The 22,695-nt window shown below is 40.3% G+C and overlaps 1 protein-coding gene across 3 annotated transcripts in view; it reads right to left on the bottom strand.

Annotated features, from left to right (window-relative positions):
* The window catches only part of ANK3 (ankyrin 3), a 350,688-nt gene that overhangs the window by 77,581 nt on the left and 250,412 nt on the right, over nucleotides 1-22,695 (bottom strand). For all 3 annotated transcript variants that reach the window (XM_082764471.1, XM_082764470.1, XM_082764472.1), the window contains 9 exons: nucleotides 22,178-22,276; nucleotides 21,326-21,424; nucleotides 17,694-17,891; nucleotides 15,659-15,757; nucleotides 5,797-5,895; nucleotides 5,609-5,707; nucleotides 5,117-5,212; nucleotides 2,123-2,195; nucleotides 1,865-1,927 (listed from right to left, as the gene is read on the bottom strand). In XM_082764471.1, coding sequence (XP_082620597.1) covers nucleotides 1,865-1,927; nucleotides 2,123-2,195; nucleotides 5,117-5,212; nucleotides 5,609-5,707; nucleotides 5,797-5,895; nucleotides 15,659-15,757; nucleotides 17,694-17,891; nucleotides 21,326-21,424; nucleotides 22,178-22,276 — 925 coding nt within the window. The remainder of the gene's footprint in view (nucleotides 1-1,864; nucleotides 1,928-2,122; nucleotides 2,196-5,116; nucleotides 5,213-5,608; nucleotides 5,708-5,796; nucleotides 5,896-15,658; nucleotides 15,758-17,693; nucleotides 17,892-21,325; nucleotides 21,425-22,177; nucleotides 22,277-22,695) is intronic.

The raw sequence follows: 22,695 nt of genomic DNA, 5'->3' as shown, positions 1-22,695 counted from the left end.
CCAGCAGGTACTATCTCAAAGCCTGTAATTCACTGCCTGCCTTGCACACTGGAATGCTTCAGCATGGTTTAATAAAATACCTATTATTCAATTTGAGAGCTCCTGTTCAGCATTAGGCTTTGAGAACGACCTTTTACATATAAACCAGTCTCTTAGGTCCCCTAGTAACAACACATTTGCAGAACACAGTCTTTAGGTCAGGAATTGATTATATTACCCATATTTATATGTATATATATATATATATATATATATATATATATGTGGTTTTGTTGTTGTTGTTGTATTTATTTTTTTGTTTGTCAAATTGAGAGCTAGTGACTACAAAAATCTCCCACAAATCTCCCACACCCCTTCAGCCTTTGCATTTGGCCGTAAGAAGTGATCCCATCTATTAAAGACAGGTTTTACATCTTCGTATCTAATATTCTGATTCCACACGGGCATTTCTCATCTGCACCATGGGCTGAGGCTATAGTTGCTGCTCAATTAACTAACTTCAGCGTTCTGGTCAGTTAAAGCAATACATTATTCTGAGCAGTACAATAGCCTAGAAGAGTTATTTGGAAAACACAGGTGCATAGTAAGAACATGATCTATTTGAGAACGCAGCAATATGAACACAGTGATGAGCAGAAAACAAAACAGAAGCCTCAATGCATGAATTAAACAAAAGCTGCACACAATGAGCTTAGCTAACAGCTTTTACACCTTGTTGCTTAAGTGTTACAAACATTATAAATAAATGTATTGCTAGGCACGAAGGCTAACGGAAGTGCCACAAGTAAATTGGACCCGGTCACTTCTTTACCTCCTACAGAAGAAAAAACTGCAGCTCTAATGCTAGTGACCAGCGACACAGACAAAAAGCTGTCAGGACACTGTCCTTCTCTTCATCAACTCAAGACCTTCCTGCTTCCAGATGTCACCTGAGAACCTAATCCCACTGTGGCCGCTGGAAACCTGCAGTTCCCAGTGAGGCTCACGCAGACTCCTGCGCATCCACACCACAGAAGGCTGGACCTAGCAGGGGCTGTTGGTGGAAGGGAGGGAAGCAGCTACCAAATGAGTTTTAGATTCCTAGGGACCACTGAAGTCACACCAAGCCACCAGCACCAAGGATTGAGCTGGGATGTGCAGGTTGCTAGTGCCAATAGCACAGAAATCCTATTTAGAGGAACCAAAATCATAAGGTTTTATTACCCTGCTCACAGATTTCACGCCACTTTGCAGAATGATACAGCTGAAATCTCAGCTAAAAAGTTCTACCTTACTCCCTACAAAAAACTTGCTAAATTCAATGCAGCATCCTCTTTACTCAGCACTAAAGTAATCTGATGTAGTTTTACTGAATATGACAACTCAAATACAATTTTCTTTGTTTTAAAGCCTAAAAATACTTCTTTCCAGACTAAGGGTTGACTATCAATGCAAATCAATCATTCCACAGCTGAACACATGGCAGAATTTAAAAAATAAAATAAAAAAAGAAACCCACCTCATTCCTCTGTCTTCACTTTCACTATCAGCTATTTCTTCCAAAGTATTTTGATATTTGACTCTTTTGCCTGGTATTTAATTTTTTAGTTGCAATAATATAACTATTCTCCACAGAAGCAGCAGCAAAAGGACTATTCCGGGAGAGTGGAGGTAATTTGATTTAAAAACCGGGAGTAAGACACTCAGAAAATTAGAGGATTATCAGCAACAGGTCAAAGAATTTTTGAAAGCATTCTTAATTGTGAAGTAGAAATTGTTAGTGGGATAACAAGAAAATTATCTGAAAGGATTAATTTCCAGTCAGAGCAAATAAGAGGAAGAGGTTTAAGTTAAGTAACACTGCAATACAAAAATGCACAAATACCTTCTTCAACATCTGACAAATATTCAGCATCACTGAGTATTTCAGGGGCATTGGCTTTACGAACTGCATGATTTAAATAAACAAAATAATTAAATAAAAGCATAGACTATCAACAAGTCAAAAAACAATGTAAAACAATGAATGTGCAGATACCATATCCAACTCATACAGTTTTTGTTTGCTTTTAAACAAATACTTCCAAAAACAACAGACAGAAAAGTGACAAGTTTTTGTTTTTGTTTTTTAATTTTCAAATACCTTCATCATCAGACATATCGAGAACTTCATTCATCGTTTCGGGTACATTCATTTTGTGCTTTTCTGTAACAGTCTGTCAAAGGAAAAAAACATTTCAGAGCTCACTAAATTTTTTTAACGTTGTAGTTATTTCAAAAAATTAAACACAAGGTAGGATGCGTTTTCATCTGCAGTTAGCAAGACGAGATTTGATTTTTTTAAAGCTTTTTATTCCCTTGCTTTTCATAGGTAAACTACAAATTAAAAAAAAAAAAAAAAGACTCCATTGAAATAATACAGAAATATGCAATATTATATTTATATAAGTCAAGGGTTTTTATAAGAACCCTCTAAAAAGTCATCTAAATTTAAAGCAAGAATGCATTGTCTATATTTTAACTATAATGTTATTCATTCTGAGGGACCTATTTCATCTTTTTCATTGGGATAGCAATCTTTTAGGTTGGGAAAGACCCTTAAGATCATCAAGTACCAACTATGCTGTAATTTGGGAGCAGGGTTGTTCCATGTGAAGATTTTCAGAGGTGCCTCATCAGTAATTGTGTGTTTTTTCCCCACAATGAGAACAATTGCAACCACATGCAGGCTAAATGATTCCCCTTAAGGAATTTGTGCATGAAAGACATTCAGAAGTGGTTGGTTTTAATCCTGATGTTTATGTTGATTCAGACTCAAAAACCAATATAAAAAAATTAGAAGCAGAGAAAAAGATATTCTGAATGCCTGAACTCTGTTCCTAGAATACCCATGCATCCCACAAAGTACACAACCATGCACACTTTACTCTCCAGCTGGGGCAGAGTGCAACAAGCACTTTGGTAAAGTTTTAGATCATGTAGGAGACACTGCAGAGTTCCCAGTCAAGTAGTGGCATTCAAAAAATTAAGCAAAACAGTTTCATCTTTGTTTATATTTTTAAACCACCATCACTTCTCATCCTTCATATACAAATAAGAAAACATTTATAAGTTGAGGACAAAACACCTTTTCTATCTTCATTTATTTTAAAATATTTCATGTTTTCTGTAGCCTCATAATTACTTGTGGCAGTTCATGTTTCTTGGGCTACTGCCATCACTTGAAACAGCAGAAGAGCGCCTGCATGCTCAAACATCACAAAACTTATAAAAAGCCTCACAGTACTTAATTTTGTTGGAATTACTTGCACAGCTTTTTAACATGTTGCTGTTAAACGGGTAAAATCACAGGACTTTTTTCAGGCACTACTGGATTTTTATTGGCGTTTGAATGTAAGTCAGAGTAAACTAGCTATGCTCATCCCTGGTTTCACTGAACTTACCTTTTGGAGTTGTTTAGCCACATTACCCCAGAAATACCCTCAATAGTTTCAAATCAGATTTCATGATTAGACTTCCAAAGTCTGCCAATTACACACTGACTGATAAGCAGCATATTTTGGTTTTCATGCAAATGTTTCTGGGCTTGAGAGCAGACATTCACAGGTATTAGTACAGGCCCTTCAGCTTCTAACATTGCTTCTAAAACAATCCACAGCTTGATCTACCACCTTTTTACTCTTCTACATCTACAGAACATAATAAATGATGTCGTTTTTGTGGCACAAACTCACACAGCTTATTAGTTCTGCAAATTAAGAATGACCTTATGATATTGGGAGTTTTTAGCATAACAACATGGTTTTAATTCTCTTGCAGCTATCTAGTTGTGTCCAAGGCAATCATTCAAGTTTATGCTACTCTGTATAACCTTCAAATTTGTCAGGTTGTAGAAAATTGTTTTGGAATCTTTCTAGAAAGAAAGATGTCCTTGAGAAAATCAAGAGAGAGGCTATAAGAAAGAATCATGATTGTTTTCTGGCATATTCCGTTGTATTTTATTGTGGCACAATTTTATCTTCTATGTGGCGGATTTTATGTGAGCTACTGTATTACAAACCACAGCCAGGAAAGTCACATGAAGTAGAACTAAAACCTGCCTGTCTTCCCAAAGGTTCACTACATGTATATTGCAACCACCTGCTTGCACCAACAAACCACACAAATGGGTGATGACAAAACATAGGACATACTGCAAACATTTTCCATCTCTGAGATGCCTAAAAATACACACTTGCACACATTTCTCTTTGTAATCAGAAAAAAAAAAAAAAAGTTGCAGAAAGGAAAAAGTCAATTTGGAGACAATGCTCTGAATTTATGTTCTTAATACTCTGTTCTGGCTTAACTACTACGGTGGTTCATGAAAGCTCCTCACCTTATGAGAACAGTCTTCATAAAGCAATTTGGCAAAATGTTAGTGAATAAGTATCTTTGAGCAGCATTTTAGATTCTGTGAATTTTTCTGATAGGCAATATTTGACCACTGCCTCTAATCTCCCGTGGCTAACACTGCAGCAGGCCTTCTTGAAAGCCAGGACAGGTGATCTGGATATCAAGTACATGTCAGTGAATGGGAGCTGTGGTTGCAGAAGCTGACTTTGGCTGAGTACAGAAGACAGGCCTTAGCCATCTTTCAGAATAAATCAGATCCTAGGAAAAGTGGAGCTTCTAAGAAAATTCCAACCACTTTTTTAGGTTGAAATAGTTGCTTTTAGATCAAAACAACCAAATACACATCATCCCTTGGCAAACTGCACTCTCTTAAAAGGGAGAAGCAACTTCAGTTTATGGTAGGCTCTAGGAATGTCTTTTCACAACTACAAATCAGCCCCAATTCACTTAATTTGTGACATAATCAAGATGCACTCTTAAGAAACAGAGCAGATATGACTAGTTATTCAAACTGCCCATTTTCTGCTTCATAGGTATGTCTACCTTAAAATATATTATAGACATAGAATAATGCCTACCTTAAAAATGTATTAGTTTTATCTGATTTAATATCTACCCCATAAGCACTTAAAGGATAGGAAAAAACTAGACTGAAGTCTCAGTAGACAATTAACTAAACAAAACTGAATACACTGGCTTAGGAAAAACCCTTCCATCCACTACTGAAGTGAGCTGTACTTACAATTGTAGTCATGGTCTCTTCTGTCACCACCTTCAATGTGTCAACGACTGAAATGTAGCCAAGTCGCTTTGCGATGGCAAGGGCAGTGTTTCCATTCTAGCAGTTGAAACATGTAAAACAAAAGCTGAATGTCAGCAATAGTAAGTGTACAAACTATTAATTAGCTATGGAAAAATGCACAATAAAGGCCACATGAATGTTTGCATGTCAGTGACTGAAAGAAATACACTTTGGGTAGTAGGACATCTAACTAGATTTTTAACTTTTTACAGAAATGGGATGAAAAGGAAAAACACTGTCCAGATGTTTGCTGTCCTAGTTTTGGAAGAGACAATGGAGGACATGGAGGACACAGGGGCAATGGGAATATGCTTCCTTTGCTCTTTTCCTCTCCCTCCTCACGTTTCCCTTGCTCCAACACAGTGGGAGCACAACGCTTTACGCAGGATGGGATGACCAAGCAAGCCCGAGCAGTGGCCTCTCAGCACTTACCACAGTGAGCTCGTTGGGCGCCGCGCCGTGCTGGAGCAGGACGTTGATGATGTGGGTGTGCCCCTGCTGTGCAGCCTGGTGCAGCGGCGTGTACCCGTTCTGCAGGCACAAGGAAAGGGAGAGGCTGCGTTGGGCACAGCACGCTTGTCACCCCCACAGAACGAGTGAGGCAGAGGCAGAAAACTCACCTTCGTTTTGGCATTGACTTTTGCAGAATGTTGCAGAAGGAAGTTAACAATCTTTATGTTTCCGTAGTGGCAGCCAACATGCAAAGGAGTGTATCCCATCTAGAATGGACGTAAGCAATTAGCAAATGTGACTAACCCCATGCATCCCCTGACAAAGAAAAAACAGACATGAAACAGCAAAAATCCTGTCAAACCATTTCATTGTCTTTCTTTTCCCATGAGAAGAAATATGCAACTACGGGAAAACATGCCTCTCAAGAATACCATTTCAAGTCCCGTTTGCTGTGAACCTCTCCTCTCTGCCTTGTAATTCTGTAATCTTCAACATATGCAATGTTGATTAACAATTTGCTTTCCTCTCCAGTGCTAAGATCATCAGGTCCCTGGGGCGAGCCTGTTTTTTAAATGAATGCGTGTATACTGCCTTGCACAGTGAGGTTCTCATGCTTGACTGGTGTTCCTACAGTGTGATAACAAAAACAAATAAGTAAATAAGTAATAGCAACTTACTAAAAACCAGGCCTGCTGAGGGCTGCCTCAATATAGGCCAATGTGCAGCCCATCCATTCCGACTGAAAAATCCAAAAGGTAAATCTGAAACCATGGAAGTGATGTGCCAGATTTGCAAGAACAACATAATCCTACCAGAACTGGAACCCCAGCTTTTAAGTTAAGCCTCTAAAACAACCAGGTTTAATTTTTTCACGTGTCTGGCCTTGTGTTACACAAACTAGAAGAAATTGCTTTTTCATGGCAACTGCGAAGATAGGAAAGTTGAATATTTCCTATTTGTCCCTGCTACTTGGTTTTCATTAAGAGTGAACTGGCTAAAATCATTTGTGAACACTGGGACTTGCCTATCAAATGCTCTAAACACAACTAAACGTTTTTTTTATAGTTGTTTGGAACTTTTTCCAAAAATGCTTAATAGAAGGAGATTACGTATCACTTAAAAAAAAATGACTACAAGGGTAGCAAACGAGGGCTTGCTAGGCTGAGTCTGAGTTTGCTCTTTTTGAAATCCACATTCTTTAAGTAAGTCAAACAGCATGCTGAAACCTGTTAATTGTAATAAACACTTGAATCAACAGTTAACATTTAACATACAATAAAAATGAAACAGAGGATCAAAGTTTGCTCTCACTGCTCTTTTTCTAATCTCTTAAATTACTGAGAACACCATTAACAGTTTTGAACAGGCTAGACTTATTTGAGATTCTTAACATAGTAGAAATAATTAGATTATCTATCCAGAAGTAATTACCTTTTCCTGCCTTATCTTCCCTTCAAGACATCATTATCTTTTCTTCCTTAGCAAACATACTTAAAATCAATCTAGAGTTGCACAAACAACAGTTAGGAGATGGCCACCTCCAAACAGTACACTTGCTACGTTTTTCCCCACGTGGAGAGAAGCTGCTTTTCCCCAAATCTCCCCCCCCAGCTCACACTGATAGCTCAATGGCTTTCCAGCAGAAGCTTTGCTTGGCTCCCAGAGATGTGCTTCCCCCCCTCTGAAGGTGAGTCATCAGGATTCTTTTACGCTGGGAAGGTCAGGTTTCAAGGGCCCACTGGCTCTGAGATGCCAGAAGGGTCATATCAGCCAGCATCTACACAGAGATTCACCAGTTTGTGAGCTAGGGGAAACTACACTGCCAGTCCACTATGCCCTTTTGCTACTCGGTGGGGCTTCCAATGTGGTATTGGACTCTTGCTCCATTACCAGTTTTTAATGGAAAAATTAACTGCTACTCTGTAAAAATTGCATCTGATATGAGGAACACAAATACACTGAACACTTCATAAAACATACTGCAGATGTGCTGTGCTGTTAATCTGTAAGAATTCTGCTTTCAGAAAAAGGTAATAGGTGGGGCCGTCTGGGAATATTTATTCCAGTGGCAGAAATATCAGTAATAATATTGTTGGGGAAATGTGGCTATGATGCATGCCTCGCTTGGCTCCTGGTAGAGTCCAAAACAGCCGTATGACCAGAAGATTTAACACTGAGACTGAACCATCTGGAACTAGATCCAAAAGCCAACTCTGTGTATAGAAGCACTGAAAGATGGATTATTCTCATATTGACCAAGCTCCTTCACTCTTCTGCGGGTTGAGGAGCCAGCCCTACACTGCACGTTCAAGCTGTTTTAAAGGAAGAAGACCCCTCAGATGTGAACTATTTCCATTAGAGAGAAGTTTCAGCTATCTATGGGTTTAGATGCACCATTTTCGTCATGCTGCTTTGCCTCTGACACTACTTCACTTAGTAGTGAACTCAATTCACCCAATTTCACTTATATTTGCCAAGATAGTATAGATAGTAGCAGCACCACCTACTTGAAATTAGGGCGTCTATCTTTTCTTCAGTTAATTACATACCCATTGCCATCTAAAGAAACTATTAGCACTGCCAACCAGGACAAGTTAATCATTGCAAGAAACAGTGACGGATACAAATTCCATTGGCATCAGCAGAATGTTTTTTTTCCACTGACTTATATGAACATTGGATCAGACGTCAAATGACTACAAGGAACTTTTCCCCAGAATAGTAGTCATCAAGTAATGAATGCAGGAACCGTGTCTTACACTTACTGTTATTATAGGGCTAAGAGCTTCCAAGCAGTACCCAAGATCTGAGTCTGACAGGGCTCAGAACATACTCATGTACCACAAACACAGCTTCCAAAGACAAATTCTGACTAAAACAGGCAAACAACCAAAACATCAGTTCAAAAGAATGCAGTGAAATCTCCTCATACAGGAACTTAACTCCCTACAACCCCTTCAAAATACAGGCCTCTTGACCTGCAATGTCAACAAAAATCCTACATTGAAAGACCAACTGGGGAGATGAAATCCAAAATCAAGGGCCACCTGCTGGGAGCTCTCTGCTAATAACTCTAAAACATTAAAATCTGGAGAGAGTTGGAGAGCCAAGACCTGTTGATCTCAGCTCTCCCTTTGAAGTGATCTATAAAGGCTCCTCTCTCCAGCCTGTAACAATGAATACTGAAGAACAAACTATCAAAACCCTGGTATTCACTGCACTACAACATCGATTTCCTCCTACAAATGGCATATAAAAGGTTTACTTGTTGTACCTCCATAAACGGCTAGAAGAGTAATTAGTGATGTTCTCTGTTACTACTGACCAGCCCACTGTTGAAAACTGAGATTAAGTGAAAGCTTTCCCTCTTTCCCCTCTAAACATGTGGTAGAAACTGGGAAGGCTTAAAAAGCCCCACAATGACATTTCTGTGGTGGCACAGTCACTATTCTTCCCACCAAAACCCTTGGTGTCCCAGAGCTGAAGCAGTCTCATCTTGAAGCCCTCAGCACTGCTCGCTTGGCAGCTGGAGACGCCCTCACTGAAAGGCAGCTTCTCCGCACAGGAGTCATGCACGTCCTGGGTAGTGATCTGAGCACCTGCTAGCCTCGTGGCAAAACACCAGTTTCCCCATCTGAACTCCCCAGAGGAGCCTGGGAGCTTTCTTTTAAGTTTGAAGTACCCTGTGGTCACATCACATTATGTTTGATGAGGCAGTGCCTGATGCAGCACTCAGTCACTGATGGCAGAGTGACAGAGATGTGACACAGCGGGTCACATCTCACTGGGCATGCTATACCTCCTCAGCCACCAGAGGACATCTTTCATGTTGACAGTCACCAGTGAAGGCACTGGTCAAAAATAACGCTAACCATTAGCATGTCTTTTCAATGCCTGAGACCCAGACAGGATATCCTTTGCTTCTCAGATACAGTACAGATTGCTATATTCAACTGTTTCTATCTCAGAAAAGTAAAAAAAAAAAAATGTATTTGTATCTGAACATCCTCACTGAAAACTGATTCTGATAACTTTTCTGAAACGATGGCAGATTCTGCAGTTATGCAACCAAACTAACTATAAAAGCAGTACTTCTCCTTGCAACTTGAGCATGCTTCTTTCATTCTCTACAGAAATGTATCCAGGAAGCTAAAATATTTTGCTACAAGAACTACTAATAATTATTAAGGAAAAAACAAACAACTGCTATTATACTAATAAGTTTCTTCCAAGAAAATCAGGCCTTTTGTTTAATACAGCTCTAAAGCACATCACCTTCTGGCAGTCAGCTGCCACGCTGCTTTTAGTTGTTCTTAAGAATGAGCAGCAATATGGGAGTTAGCAGCTGGGAAGGGTTTATCAAAAGCCACAGGAGTAAGTGCCAAAGAAGATCATTAATACTTAGCTTTTCTATTCTAACGGAACACCCAAACACAGAGCACCCCTTATTCTCCTGCCCTTGCATTTTTTGAAGGAAATTATCACAAGCCTTGTATATCATGTCAGTGTACTGCTTTAATATCCTCCACTGGCAATAGCCATAAATCCTAACAGCTTGAATTACTGCATCTTTCTAGTCATGCTGACTCTCAAGCTGCTCTGTTTTTGTTTTTCTGCTATAAATGTCAGACAATGAAGCTCCAGTATTAGCGTTGGTTAGACTTGAAAATGCTCGAGTTCTAAAGATCACAAAGGCATCCAGCCTTGATCCAATGAAACAAACCTGTATGTACGTACACACTTCACAGCTTTGCTGAATCGGGACCTAACATGTTGAAGTACCTTACAAAGGTTCTTTATCTCACATTATTAGGTTAGACATTTCCACAGAAACGTCTGGGTAACAACTGAGCACTAAGAGCCAAGCAGAGACAAATAACGTACTATGAAGATACCATGTCTGAGCATCTGTTCTGTGTGAAAGGGATTCTTCTGGGCAGCACTTCCCAACCTCCCTGCTCTTTCCTATCTTTTTCTGCACTTGAAAATTAGGGTTTCCAGTGGAAAAATCAGATCACAGTTATAAGCCACTGTAGCACAAAGGCTGGTACAGAGTTCCTGTTGGAAGAGGGCAGGCAGAGCTGAATAAATCTACCTGAATAAATCTGAAATAAAGGTCCAGCCCAACCCGCAAAACAACATCATGACCTCTTAGTCACCCTTATCTCCTACCAGTATTACAGAAGCAAAGACAGTTTTATGATGGCTTTGTCAGCCAGACAGTCATCAACCAAGGACTGAGACAATCAGTTCCCCTGGCAGAGGCCCGAGTGCAGAGTAACAACTGCTCAGCTAAAATGACCTGCACAGAGATAAACGCTCCAGATCCGCTCTTCACCCTTGACTGAACCAGCGCTCTTCTCCCATTGGGCTTCTCTGGCCAATCCATCACCTTAATGCTGTATCCTACTATAACATTATCCAACAGGGAAAAGAGTTGAAAAATAACATGTGGAGACTTGCTGATCCATGAAATGGTGTTTACTTGTGCCAACTCTCAGCACATAAGCCCTGCAACAAAAACCAACATCACATGTACCAGGATAGCTTTTACGCACTCAACATGATCACCAGGAGATGGAACATCTGCTTGGAACCAGGGCTTCAAATTCATTTTTAACTCCCAGTATGATGTGTTAGATGAGCACTCCTTGCTTTAACTTCCTTGCTTTTGCATGATACGACATAGCAGCTTCAGTATCAAATACTCTTTCACAAACCTAAATTCAGGCACTTCAACAGAATATCAGAATTGACAAGAACTGCTGCCTTTGTAGCAGGGCCCTACTGTGCCTTCAGTGAACATTATTTTTTTTTTTTTAAATTATGATTATTTTTAACCTTTTTAAATGTGAAGGGCTCTAATGCTTCACCAACTGTAGTGGTGAACCACGAAGTTCTGGAAAAAATTTATTGAGAGGGAAACCACCCCAAGTAAGAACCACAGTTGCAATGGTTACTGAGAGTAATTTGTATAATGCTCTCAAGTTTTAGAACTAGAACAGATCATAATCATACAGACCAGTCTCCCACACAAGAGATTTTCTGTCGTATTACTTTTTTTTTCTTCCCTGCAATAGCTTGAAGGTACCAAATATGTTTCTGCCCAATCTTCCCTTTTCATCCCCAAATAACCCCAAATCATATGTGTGGCTCTCTGAACTTGAGGCAGGGATAAGAAGTGCTTCCATGTGTTACAGCTGCAAGCTCTATGATGTTTTCATAGGGAGTCTAAGTTATATATAAACTATGATTAAAGAACATGTACCAGAAGTGGAAGACGATAGCTCACTGGTCCCTACCCAAAAAGTTTAATGGCCTACTGAAATACTGTGTTCTCCCTTCATTGACAGATACTGTAGAGGAGTGACACAACCAACACTTACCTAACCTGGAAACACGACGGTGAGAGAATCTATTCAAAGAAAAAAGAAAAAAAAAAAAAAAGGCAAAAAACCCTATTGACTACTCACCTAGCCTACAATAAATGAGGTAACAAAACCATATGGATGCAAAACAGAGAGAAGAAAATGAAAGGTTAGTGTTGACAGTGCTGGTGGTACACAGACATCCCCAATACAACGCCACTAAGCTGTGTGGCTTGACTTTTCAATACGTAAGGCACAGATGGCCACACCTCTGCCACTCTATGCCCGTCGTAAAAAATCTGAACTGTATGTGCTGGATGGCATTGTGCAAACGCACAAGCATAGCAACAGTGCTTTTGCAGCCCACTCAGCTGTTGTTGGATCTTGCTCCCCAGTGCCTCTGTTCTTAGGGACAGCACGCACGGACCTTTTATTTCCCAGACATTTTAATTCCATAGTTAATCCACCTCAGAAAGAGAGGCTGTGACTACAGAGCTGCTACATTACAAGCCAGTCATCTAAAACCTCACCTGCATAGAACAAAAGGTCAAGGCGTGGCAGTTCTTAAAGCATAACACTTTTTCCTTTGCTGCAGCAGTTCAGAGCTTGCCAGCTATTCATAAGGAACTCAAGATCGGTTTATCCAGAAACTATCCCATGCAAAAACACACGGCACTGCCTTGTCACTTGCCCAGTATCACAGGCTGCAGTGAGTGGATATCTGACAGATGACCTCCATGTGGCTGGCTGTGTGGAGTCTGGAGACAGCACTGCAGGGCTCACCCACTGCAAACCTCGCAGATGGGACCCTGCTGCAGCCAGTGAAAAAGCATCAAGCTCACCCCACTCTAATGCAATCCTACAAGGCATGTGGATGCTTTCTTCCAAAGGAGCAGACGGTCCCCTACAGTAGAGGATCAGCTAGCATGGTCGGCAGAAGGATAAAGCCATCGCAGGTGTTCTTCACCATGGAGGCCTACAGCATTAATAATGCACATTTTCCCAGACATGCCATTTGTTACACTGCAAAGCAATTCTGCTTAAGTGCACTGGGGCCTTTGCCTGATCATTCAGTCCCCGCTCTACTTCCTGACAACTATGGGGAAGTCCCATGGAAACAAGCCTATACTGGGAAACTGTTCTTTACTTGTACTAGTTACATATGTAACTTGAAGAATGAAGGTAGAACACAAGTAAACTTCCTCTTTTTTTTTTTTTTTTTTTTAATTATGTGAATTACTGATGATAGGATTCAAGCTGCAGACAGTCAAATATGACTTTTTTTAAAACTTGTGCATGGTTTTACTTACTAGTTCAATTTTTCAGAGATGCAATTAAGAAATTTGGCTCCACCCAGAGGAGACCTCTGAGTGAGTAAACTGAAGCTCTTTTCCCATGCGTCTCTACAGAGTCTCGTGCCCGCTTCACCACACAGACATACCACCAAGCTCAAAGTTCAGTGCAGAGTTTGTGCAACCATGCCATGTTGGCCCTGAGACCCAACTAACACGCCCTCCTTCTCAGCTGTGACAGTATCTCACACATTGCACCATGCTAATGTGACTAAAAGGCCATTAGTCCTGAACTGGATACCATCTGGACCCCAGAGAGCTGGCAAAGAGGACACATGACTGCCTGCACCTGTCGATTCAAATGTCTCCTTAGACTACTTACTATTTGTGGGACAGGGAGTAGTACAAGACAAACAGACAAGCTTCACAGACTAGGAAGCGATTCAGCTCTTGGACCAAAGTAAAAGAGCAGGTTCTGCAATGTCATTTTACAGAAACCAAAACCAGGTGAGGTTTCCTTTCTCCAGAGGGGCAACCATATTCATTTGAGGAAATAATGCAAAGAATGAACCAGGACAGATCTCATCTGCTGCTGGATGAGCTAGCAGCTGCTAAGAATCCACATTGATTCATCTGCAAAACAGAGGCTGAAGACATGTTACAAAAGTATAAAGGCAGACAAAATCCTGGGATTTCAGCAGAACTATTTAGTTTTCACGCCAGGATACTGTAATCAAAATCAACAGCCTAACGCAAAGGTATAGCTACAGTTCTACAACACAAAACCAGGTACCAATGACTTTTCCCTCTACCATGGATTATAATCAACCACTTTGCAGACAGAAAGGATGATGGATTCAGCCTTTTTTGAGATGGCAGTGTGATGACAAAATGCTAATACTGCTGGACAGTCTGACACACAGGGATATTTCTGGGATGCAAGCACAGCAGTTAATTCGGGGCACACACATAATGGAGCTGTGAAAGCTGCTACCAGTTGCAAAGCCTGCACAACTCTACAATCCGCAGATCAAACTGTGAGACTGAGTTAATTTTAGTTGATTCAATCAACTACTGTTCAAGCACTTGATCACAACTGATTTCTTATCCACCTAATGATCATCTACTAGATACTGACAACACGTGAAGAATCTAGGTGTAATGAACACTGAGGGAATCTTTAAATTCTGAGCACTGTACGTACCCTCAGTAAGTATAAAATAATTTCTAAGCAGGCTCTTGGAATTAGGTCACAGACATCACACGCAAACTAATGGCATAAAGTGGGAGTAGTTATTGCTTGGGATCCCCAAATCCATCCCCAAACACCCTGGAAAGTCAAGTCTCTTACTTAGGAGTCCAAATATTTACTTTAGACAAAAGAAGTTTTTGGCGAGTAAGTTTGAAATGGACCGCCATCATGTTTATGTCTATATTTCATATCAGGTAACAGCAATAAACAAATTCCAATTTGTCCTGAAGAGCTATTTGGTTCCTCTCTAATTCTACTTTTGAAGGCAGAATAGAGCAATATTTACCTAGAAACTAAGAGGTTAATGTGTACATCAGGAAAACACTAGCCAAGTCTCACTTTGGGACACAAGAAAAAGTCTGCTTCCTATATGTACACATACTATAAAACAGCTCAATCCACTACACTTTGCAAAACAAAATGGCTTGGAAATTGAGGCAGTCCTGAAGGCTGATTCAAGCTCTGAGAGTAGGGGGAAGTCTTTACAAATGAACAATGGGTGTACTTGCAGAATCATGCCTATGAATGGCTATTTAGTAACAGCTCAGCAAAAGAGGACTACTTCATTTCATAAATTGTCTTAAGTCACTGGAAAAACTATTAATCACTTAATAACCAGAAATGCCTACTTTACAATTTCATTGTTGTTTTTTTCTGTAAATGAAGATATTTTAAATAACAGTTCTGTGCTTGGTTTCTACTGTTAGCTGATTTGAAGTACGTGCAACATGTAAGAACTACTAAAAGCAGATGAGAGTATGCATGTGGTAAAAGAGTATATGACTCTTTATAGAGAGAGTTCTAGCTTTTCTAAAAGTTTCCTTAGATAAAAATGCAGATCAATCAATCCCACTTACCTTCAGAAAAATAGTAAGATACATCTATGCTGATCTAAATATTTGGCATGGAAGAAAGCTTAAAGCTCAAAGACTGAGCATAACACTAAACACTCAAGCTTCAAGGTCTTCGGTGTTCAAAATATATTCTATAGCAATTTATTACAAGAAACATTTCACTGTTGTTATTTTATTTTCACCCTGAAACTAATTACTAGACCAGTCTACAGGCTCTTGTTTCCCTGAAAGAAAACAATACATATTGATATCGGTGTTCATACCTTTGTCTGTGAATCAACAGCAGCTCCTTGGTTAACAAGAACCTCTGCTACATTGACTCTGTCCTCTTGTGCAGCCAGGTGTAGTGGTGTCAGCCCGCTCTGTAAATTAGGAGCAACAGGTAACAATCTTCAGAGGTGGGACGTGAATATTAAACACAAATCGACTATAAGTAAGATTCAAAAAGTCCTACTGAAATTAAATAAATGAAAAACTCTACCTTCACTTACAAGCTGTGTATTGTGCTTCCTCATTACATTTGTTGAATTGCAAGAAACTAGAATTTAAAAACCAGGAAGAAAATGCTTCTTTTACACAAGGAACGTTTCTTCATGCAACGTTAAATATGGGATGTCAAATTATATTACAGCACTTAAAGAAAAAAAAACGCAGTATTTTTCCCCCCTCCCAGGGAACTCACTTCCTCAGAATAAGTAAGATTTTAAAAGAAATACTGAATGATTGTTCAGACTTCTAGAAGTTTTCTAGTAGAAACATTCTCTCAGATTTTAACTTTACCTTTTATTGATAGTAGTTTCCTACCCTTAAACCCAAATTCACCTCCACAGAACTGCATAGCTCCCCCCTACATCTTACAGTGTGGATTCCTTACCGACAGCGGTAACTGTACTGCTCTTGAACAGGCGATGCTGATGACACCACAGATTAGGTGGGTCACACTACATAAACATATAAAAATAGCCAACTGCAAATTACCTAATGAGACCTGGATGTTACAAGCCAGATGTTCTAAAAATATTTACTAAGTGCTCGGTGCCCAAACTTGGGCTCTGAGTACTTAGCTCCCAACTGTCTGTGGACCCTGAAGAAAACAAATCGCCTTTTACTCTCATGGCAAAACTCAGAAGTTGGTGTGCTTTAAATATCTGGCTTCAAACGCAGGTGCTGAGCTCAGAGGACATGTGTATCCCTACGTGAGTAGAGAAGAACTATTTTCAAAAGGTGCTGTTATCTGTATAATGAGAAACGAGAGACTGTAACTGAGCAGTAACAGATTGAAGGATGTTACAGGTAATTAATGTCTAGTGGGGCTGAATCAAAATGCCAAGCAACAGTAATCGTGCTCTCCATATTAGCCTCAGTAGCAAAACCAAGCTAGCCAACATGATGCAGAATGTGCCCACAGCAAATTGCACTTTGGGAATACAAGGTGTATTCAACACTGCGCAACAGTATTTGGTTGATTCAGACAAGAGCAAATCAACAACTGCAAGAGAAGCTACCTGAAGGAGGGACCAAAAATAATTAAGCTTTAAAGTTAGAAATGGGAAAGCAGAGCAGCCTTGTGTCTCCCACTGCCTCAGAGGACACAGAGTCTTTCTGCCTGCTGAGAACAAGAAACATTCTCCGTGAAAAAAATTGTCTCTTGCCTTTCTATGTTAGCCACATAAATCCACACTGAAACTGCACTTCTAGGTATCTCTGATGGCAGATGCCCCTCTGAGGGGCATTTAAAGAATTAAGGCTACAGATCTGCTAGAAACATTACCATAGAGCAGACTTAATAGTCTATGAAGTCATACATACAGAAACTAAAATCTACTAGCTTCTCTTTCATGCCCCCTGGAGAAATTACGCTGAAAGTCCCCATGCCCTGAGGAACAACCCCTGGGGAGGAAAAATCACTTACTCTAATGAACAAAATCTCAGATAACCTCACTGTTCTTACCCCATTAAAAATCAACAAGTTAGTTGTTACTATTGCTCAACGGGGAGGCGTATATCTAGAGGATCCTAAATGACACACTCCAACCCCACTAACCATTAGGGTGAAGAAGACATTTTCTCTGGTGGCAGACTAGCATGATATAGAAGGAAAAGAGATGGATTTATAAACTCCTCTGCAGCACATGGTACTAGCCCTCATCAAAACTTAGGTACTACAAAATACAGTTGATCCAATGTGACATGGGGTTTGCTGCAAACCGCTCTCTTTGCTAGAAGAAATGATGATGTGCATTCAGATGTCATGTTGCTATGTTTATTGCCTTAGCACCAAGCAGGGGAAACACTTACCTTGTTGCTGAGATTTACATTAGCATTTCTAGAAAGAAGTAACGACACCATGTCCACGTGGCCGTCCTGAGAGGCCAGATGTACAGGGGCAATACCCTGTCTGGTTACAGCATTGGCATCAGCACCGTACTCCAACAGTGTAGTTGCTATGTCCATCTGGTTTTTCTTGGCAGCTATGTGTAGTGGCGTATAGCCATTCTGTCAACAGAAAGCACTTCATTGCAAGCTACTCATTAAACAATGCGATTCAATCTTCAACAAAGAGAAGAGCAGGATGCATGTACATAACTCAGAACAGCTGTTTTTTTTTGTTGCTGTTTTGTTTTTTGTTTTCCTATCTCCCAGTATGAATGAAAGCATTATGTATATGAAATATAGCCTTCCTTGCAGCATGTACTCTGACCTTACTGAGACTTTTGGTTCAGATCAAGGGAAAATTAAAATGTATCACTTTAGTCTTGCATTCCTTTTTTTCCTTCCAATACATGAACCCAGCAAGTCCACTACCACGAACAGAAACTGCATGAAACTGCATGATAAAATTTTCTAATTTTGAAGGAGAATGGATTTGACAGAAAATAGAAGAATATATATAAACGATTAGAATGCACATACCAAAACACTAACCAAAGCATGACAGGCTTTTGGATACAAATTGCAATACCTGTTTAATCAAGAATTTTCTATCTTTCAGGTATGTATTAGCCCTAATTTTGAAGCAAACAGTAAACATGAATGCATGTGACTAAGGAAGAAGGGGTGGGAGGGTGCAAGACCTTAGCTGCATAAACCATTTCATACAGTATCATAATTACCATGAGCATGTCAGATTACACAGTCCAATAAAATCTATCTAAACGTACAAAGCATTTACCTGGCTTGTGTCCTCCCTGTACCTCACAGGGCACCAGGGCTGGACATAACAGATGCAGGGTGATGCAGGTAGGAGCAAAGAATAGATACACAGGGGTACACCAATGAGTGCAGGATTGCATTAGTAGTAATCTAGAAGTGAGAGCTGCACAGCACTAACTCCACATGGAAAAGTCTCTGAAACCTTCAAAATTCATTTCAGATTTGGTTTAGGCCTTAGATACTAAGATATTTCAGGGCAGTCAGCATGACACAGCTCATGCTCCTTGTTCAAAGTACAATATGCACCAAATAAGTGGGGTCAGAGTGTTCGGCATTTCAGCAGAGCAGGCTGCGATGTTGCCAAAATGACACCCGGGAAATACAGTGCAATGCCATGGCTAATGAGGGAAGCACACAATCACTTAATGTTCACTTGGAAGATAAAACATCAGGAAAACCAATCCCCTCTCTCAGACTTCCTGCACAAGACTGATGTGTAGAACAGCCATTACCATATGAGCACTTGTTAGTTGTGTTAAATCCTGCAAATATGCTAAACCCTGTATAATTTAAATGGAGCTCATGTGTATTTTATAAGATAACAAATGCAGTTTCAAGCCTTTTCTTTAGAAACAATCATAGTTTGCTTTCAGTGGCATGGAAAACAGCAGGTTGCCAAGAAAAGGCAAAAAGAGATGAAAAACAAAAACTAAAATTCAGCTCAGTCTCAGACTGTATCTTCTCTTAATAAGGGCTGTGCTCTGTCACCACAAATAAATGCAGAAAGGAACAGAGAAGTTTCGAGGGAGAGTATTGGGTTATTCTGGCTGCCATGGTAAAGAGGTAAAAAGGGAAAAACTTTAAAGATGGAAGGACAGAGAAAAAGACTGAGGTTTGTGGTGATGGGTGAAGGAAGGGAAACATTGCAAAGGGAATGAATGCCCAATTAAAACTGGGCACAAGCCTAGTTTTAGTCTGTAAGAATGAATGGTTCATCTGAATAACTGTTTGTATCACAGCGCTGTACTCCTACTTGGCCACTTCTCATCCCCTTTCACTGATTCTTCTTCAAGGCCTAGCTAACAAGGCACTCCTAAGACGAGCATTAAACAGAGGAGCATCACAGAGAAAACAAATGCTGATGAAACTAATTGTGGAGCTAATGATGAGAACTTTGATGTAGCACATTTTTTTATTAGACCACATTTACAGAAGGAATAGGAAATCATCTGCTGTAAACCAACATCTTCTTTCAGATGACTGCACTGCGAGTGCCTACAGCAACAAACATGCTGCCATTAATTTTATTTAGTACTGATGCTCTGCTCAGTGTGTTGCTGTGGCTCACTTGCTGCAGAATAGTAACAAATGCTTTCTTTTAGGAAGCTTACAGCTCGCACTGAAGACACGAAGTGGCAGTGTCAAAACTATTTTTTTTTTCTTCCCTTACAGACAGGGAAGCTAACGTGACCTGACACATGGGTTTGTGTAATACTATACTGTAGTCTACAGGGTTTCCACCTTGGTTTGGGCTTCCCAAGCCCCTGGCAGTGGGAGCTGCAATCCCTGCCCCTACATGATGTATAGCTTCCTCTGGCAGTTTCTTTCCATGAAAACCAGGTCAATGTCTCCTCGTCCCTTTCAGAAGGTCTTTCCTTCTCCACAGTGACATTTAAGAGTGCTGTGCTGCAATAGTAAAAGACCAGAGATCACTCCAGTTCACCTCCTGGGACACTGCTCTGGCAGCCTGCCACTATTGGCGTTATTGATTTTAGACTGTGCCGTTGCTGCTGGCTATCCATGTTTGTTTAACATTCCTCTCTTTTGCACCATAAGCTTGGGGACCTACCATGTATGACAGACTGTCCTCCTCTTTAGCCATGCAGAAGGGCTCCTCTGTTATGGCTGTACTCAGTCATGTGTGAGAGGAATGCAATCAAGGAGAGCCGTCTGTGTACAAAACGAGCTGCTCCGCTAGCTCTCCCTTTCCACAGTGTTTCTTCATGGTGATTTTAGGAATGTATCTGGGTTGTTTCAGATGGGGTATTTACAATGCACCCCACCTGAACCTACACAGCTTTCCACCCTTTTTTATTTATCACTGCTGTCCAACAATTGATTATTGGCCAGTATTTAAAACTGGGATCCACAGAAAATAAAGACTTGAAGCTTCTCTAAATTTGTCTATTGATCAAATTGTTATGCATTTAAGTACAAATTCTTTCCCATCCCCTTAAATCTTACACTGTGTTGTGTTGCCTACAGTATACTACAAACCAAGCAGAGCTGTGACTAGGTTTATTTTCTCAACAGTCCACTTACTTTGAGGTGTAAATACCATGAAGCACATTAATAATATTGTATGTTATACTGAGAAACTTTTCATACTTCCTCTGGCACAACACATGAACACTACAACCCCTGTGTAGCAAAGCACTCCAAGCCCTGAACAGATGTTAGGATGGCTTTAAGATACTAAGGAGATCGGACAAGTGAAAGCAAGACTCAGTACTCACTGAGACTGAACTTCAATGAAATTAAGTATTTCCGATTTTTTCTATACCTATGCTTGCCTTTTTTCTTTCTTTGTAAAACAGCTATTTTATTCACTTCCAGAATCATTCTAGCAACTTACAGAGACTTGGTTATAATATATTAATACAGGAACTGAGTTCCCTGTAATTGCAAGCACGCACATTCTAGAAAGAGCAGAGGTAGATAGAAAATAAGTGGCAAAAGGCCTAGGTATTGATCCCCAGAGTGGCTGGTACTTGTACCTTGGCAGATGCGTGAGGTGAAGCTCCCTGGTCCAACAGCAGGAGTGCCACTTTTTGATTATCGTAGTGTGCAGCTACATGCAGTGGTGTTAAACCGCTCTAAAAACACATGCAGAACAAACAAGTGCTGTTACAGATCTTCAGGGAAAATTTAGGAGTTTGGGAAATTAGAGTAGATAGGTGAAAAAATACATTTGTTATTCATTCATGTATCAGGAGTCTTTGTTAAATTTTGAATCAAAAAACAAAACAGGGATTTAAAAATCTTTACTGAGCTGTGAAAGCCCTTTTCACTTTTCCCAGGGAAGATGAACAGAGAAACACACATCTGTGCTGCCCCCAGGACAGAGTAAGTAAGGAATTTTGACCCTGAGGTCAAAACCTTAGCAATGTTTTCTTTTTCTGCAGTGGATAAAGTAAACCGTCCCTTGGATCTGTAAAAATCTGAGCTGGGCTGTTTTAAAAAGCTTGAGGTCCTACCGGGCTTTGCCCCCTGTCACGGGACCTGGGGGAGCAGAGCCAGCTGCTTGAATACTCTGATAAGGTCTATAAATAGTCTGTGCAGGAAGGTAGGGGAATGGCTTGTCTCCGTTCCCCTGGATGGATACAGAAAGAGCATAATGATTTTGTTGTCAATTAATGATAATAAAAGTCACTTTTGTTAAAGAGATTGCTGACTCCTAACAGACCCAACAGGGACTGGAATATTAAAAGAAGCCTATTCCAGTGAAACCCCGGGTGTGGATATTAGTGCATGCAATGGTAGAAAGATATTACTAGAACATTATGTGTGTACAAATGTTTGCTGTGCAAGTGACCTCTGTGCTGAGGCAGTGACTTCTTCTGTCTTACCTTTCCAGAAGCATCAGGAGATGCATTCTTCTGAAGCAAGAGGTTCGCTACCTCAATTTTCCCGTATTTTGCAGCCACATGTAGAGGAGTAAATCCTTTCTGTAAGAGAAATCAATTACATAATAGCCTCTAGCACTCTTTTCCCAAAGTGCCTAGACATCAGAGGCATTCAAAGTTTGCCTCTGACCTACAAGGATATTATTTCTATCCATCCTCTTAAACAGTCCCAAGTCCAGACAGCAAGCCTGCAGCTTCCCAACTGCCCTGGCAGGTCTAGAGGCTCTCTTTTGCAAGGAAAAGCCCTATCTGCATTAAAATGACTGTAAAAAGGGAAGAGCCAGTTCCTTTCTTCACACCATCAAAGACCCAAGGACAATGCTGAGCAACAGCTTATCAAATCCTAACAGGAATTTCTGCCCTGCATTCCTTTCATTCCAAGCAAATGCATGGCTGTCCACTAGGATGTGTTATACATCAGACTCTGAGGTAAGAGTGTGAAGCTTTGTACTCTTTTAACA

This window comes from Aythya marila (genome assembly GCF_965140915.1).
Source record: "Aythya marila genome assembly, chromosome: 7".
Classification (NCBI taxonomy): domain Eukaryota; kingdom Metazoa; phylum Chordata; class Aves; order Anseriformes; family Anatidae; genus Aythya; species Aythya marila.
Note: the sequence above shows the minus strand (reverse complement) of the source record. Positions and strands in the feature narration are given on the sequence as shown.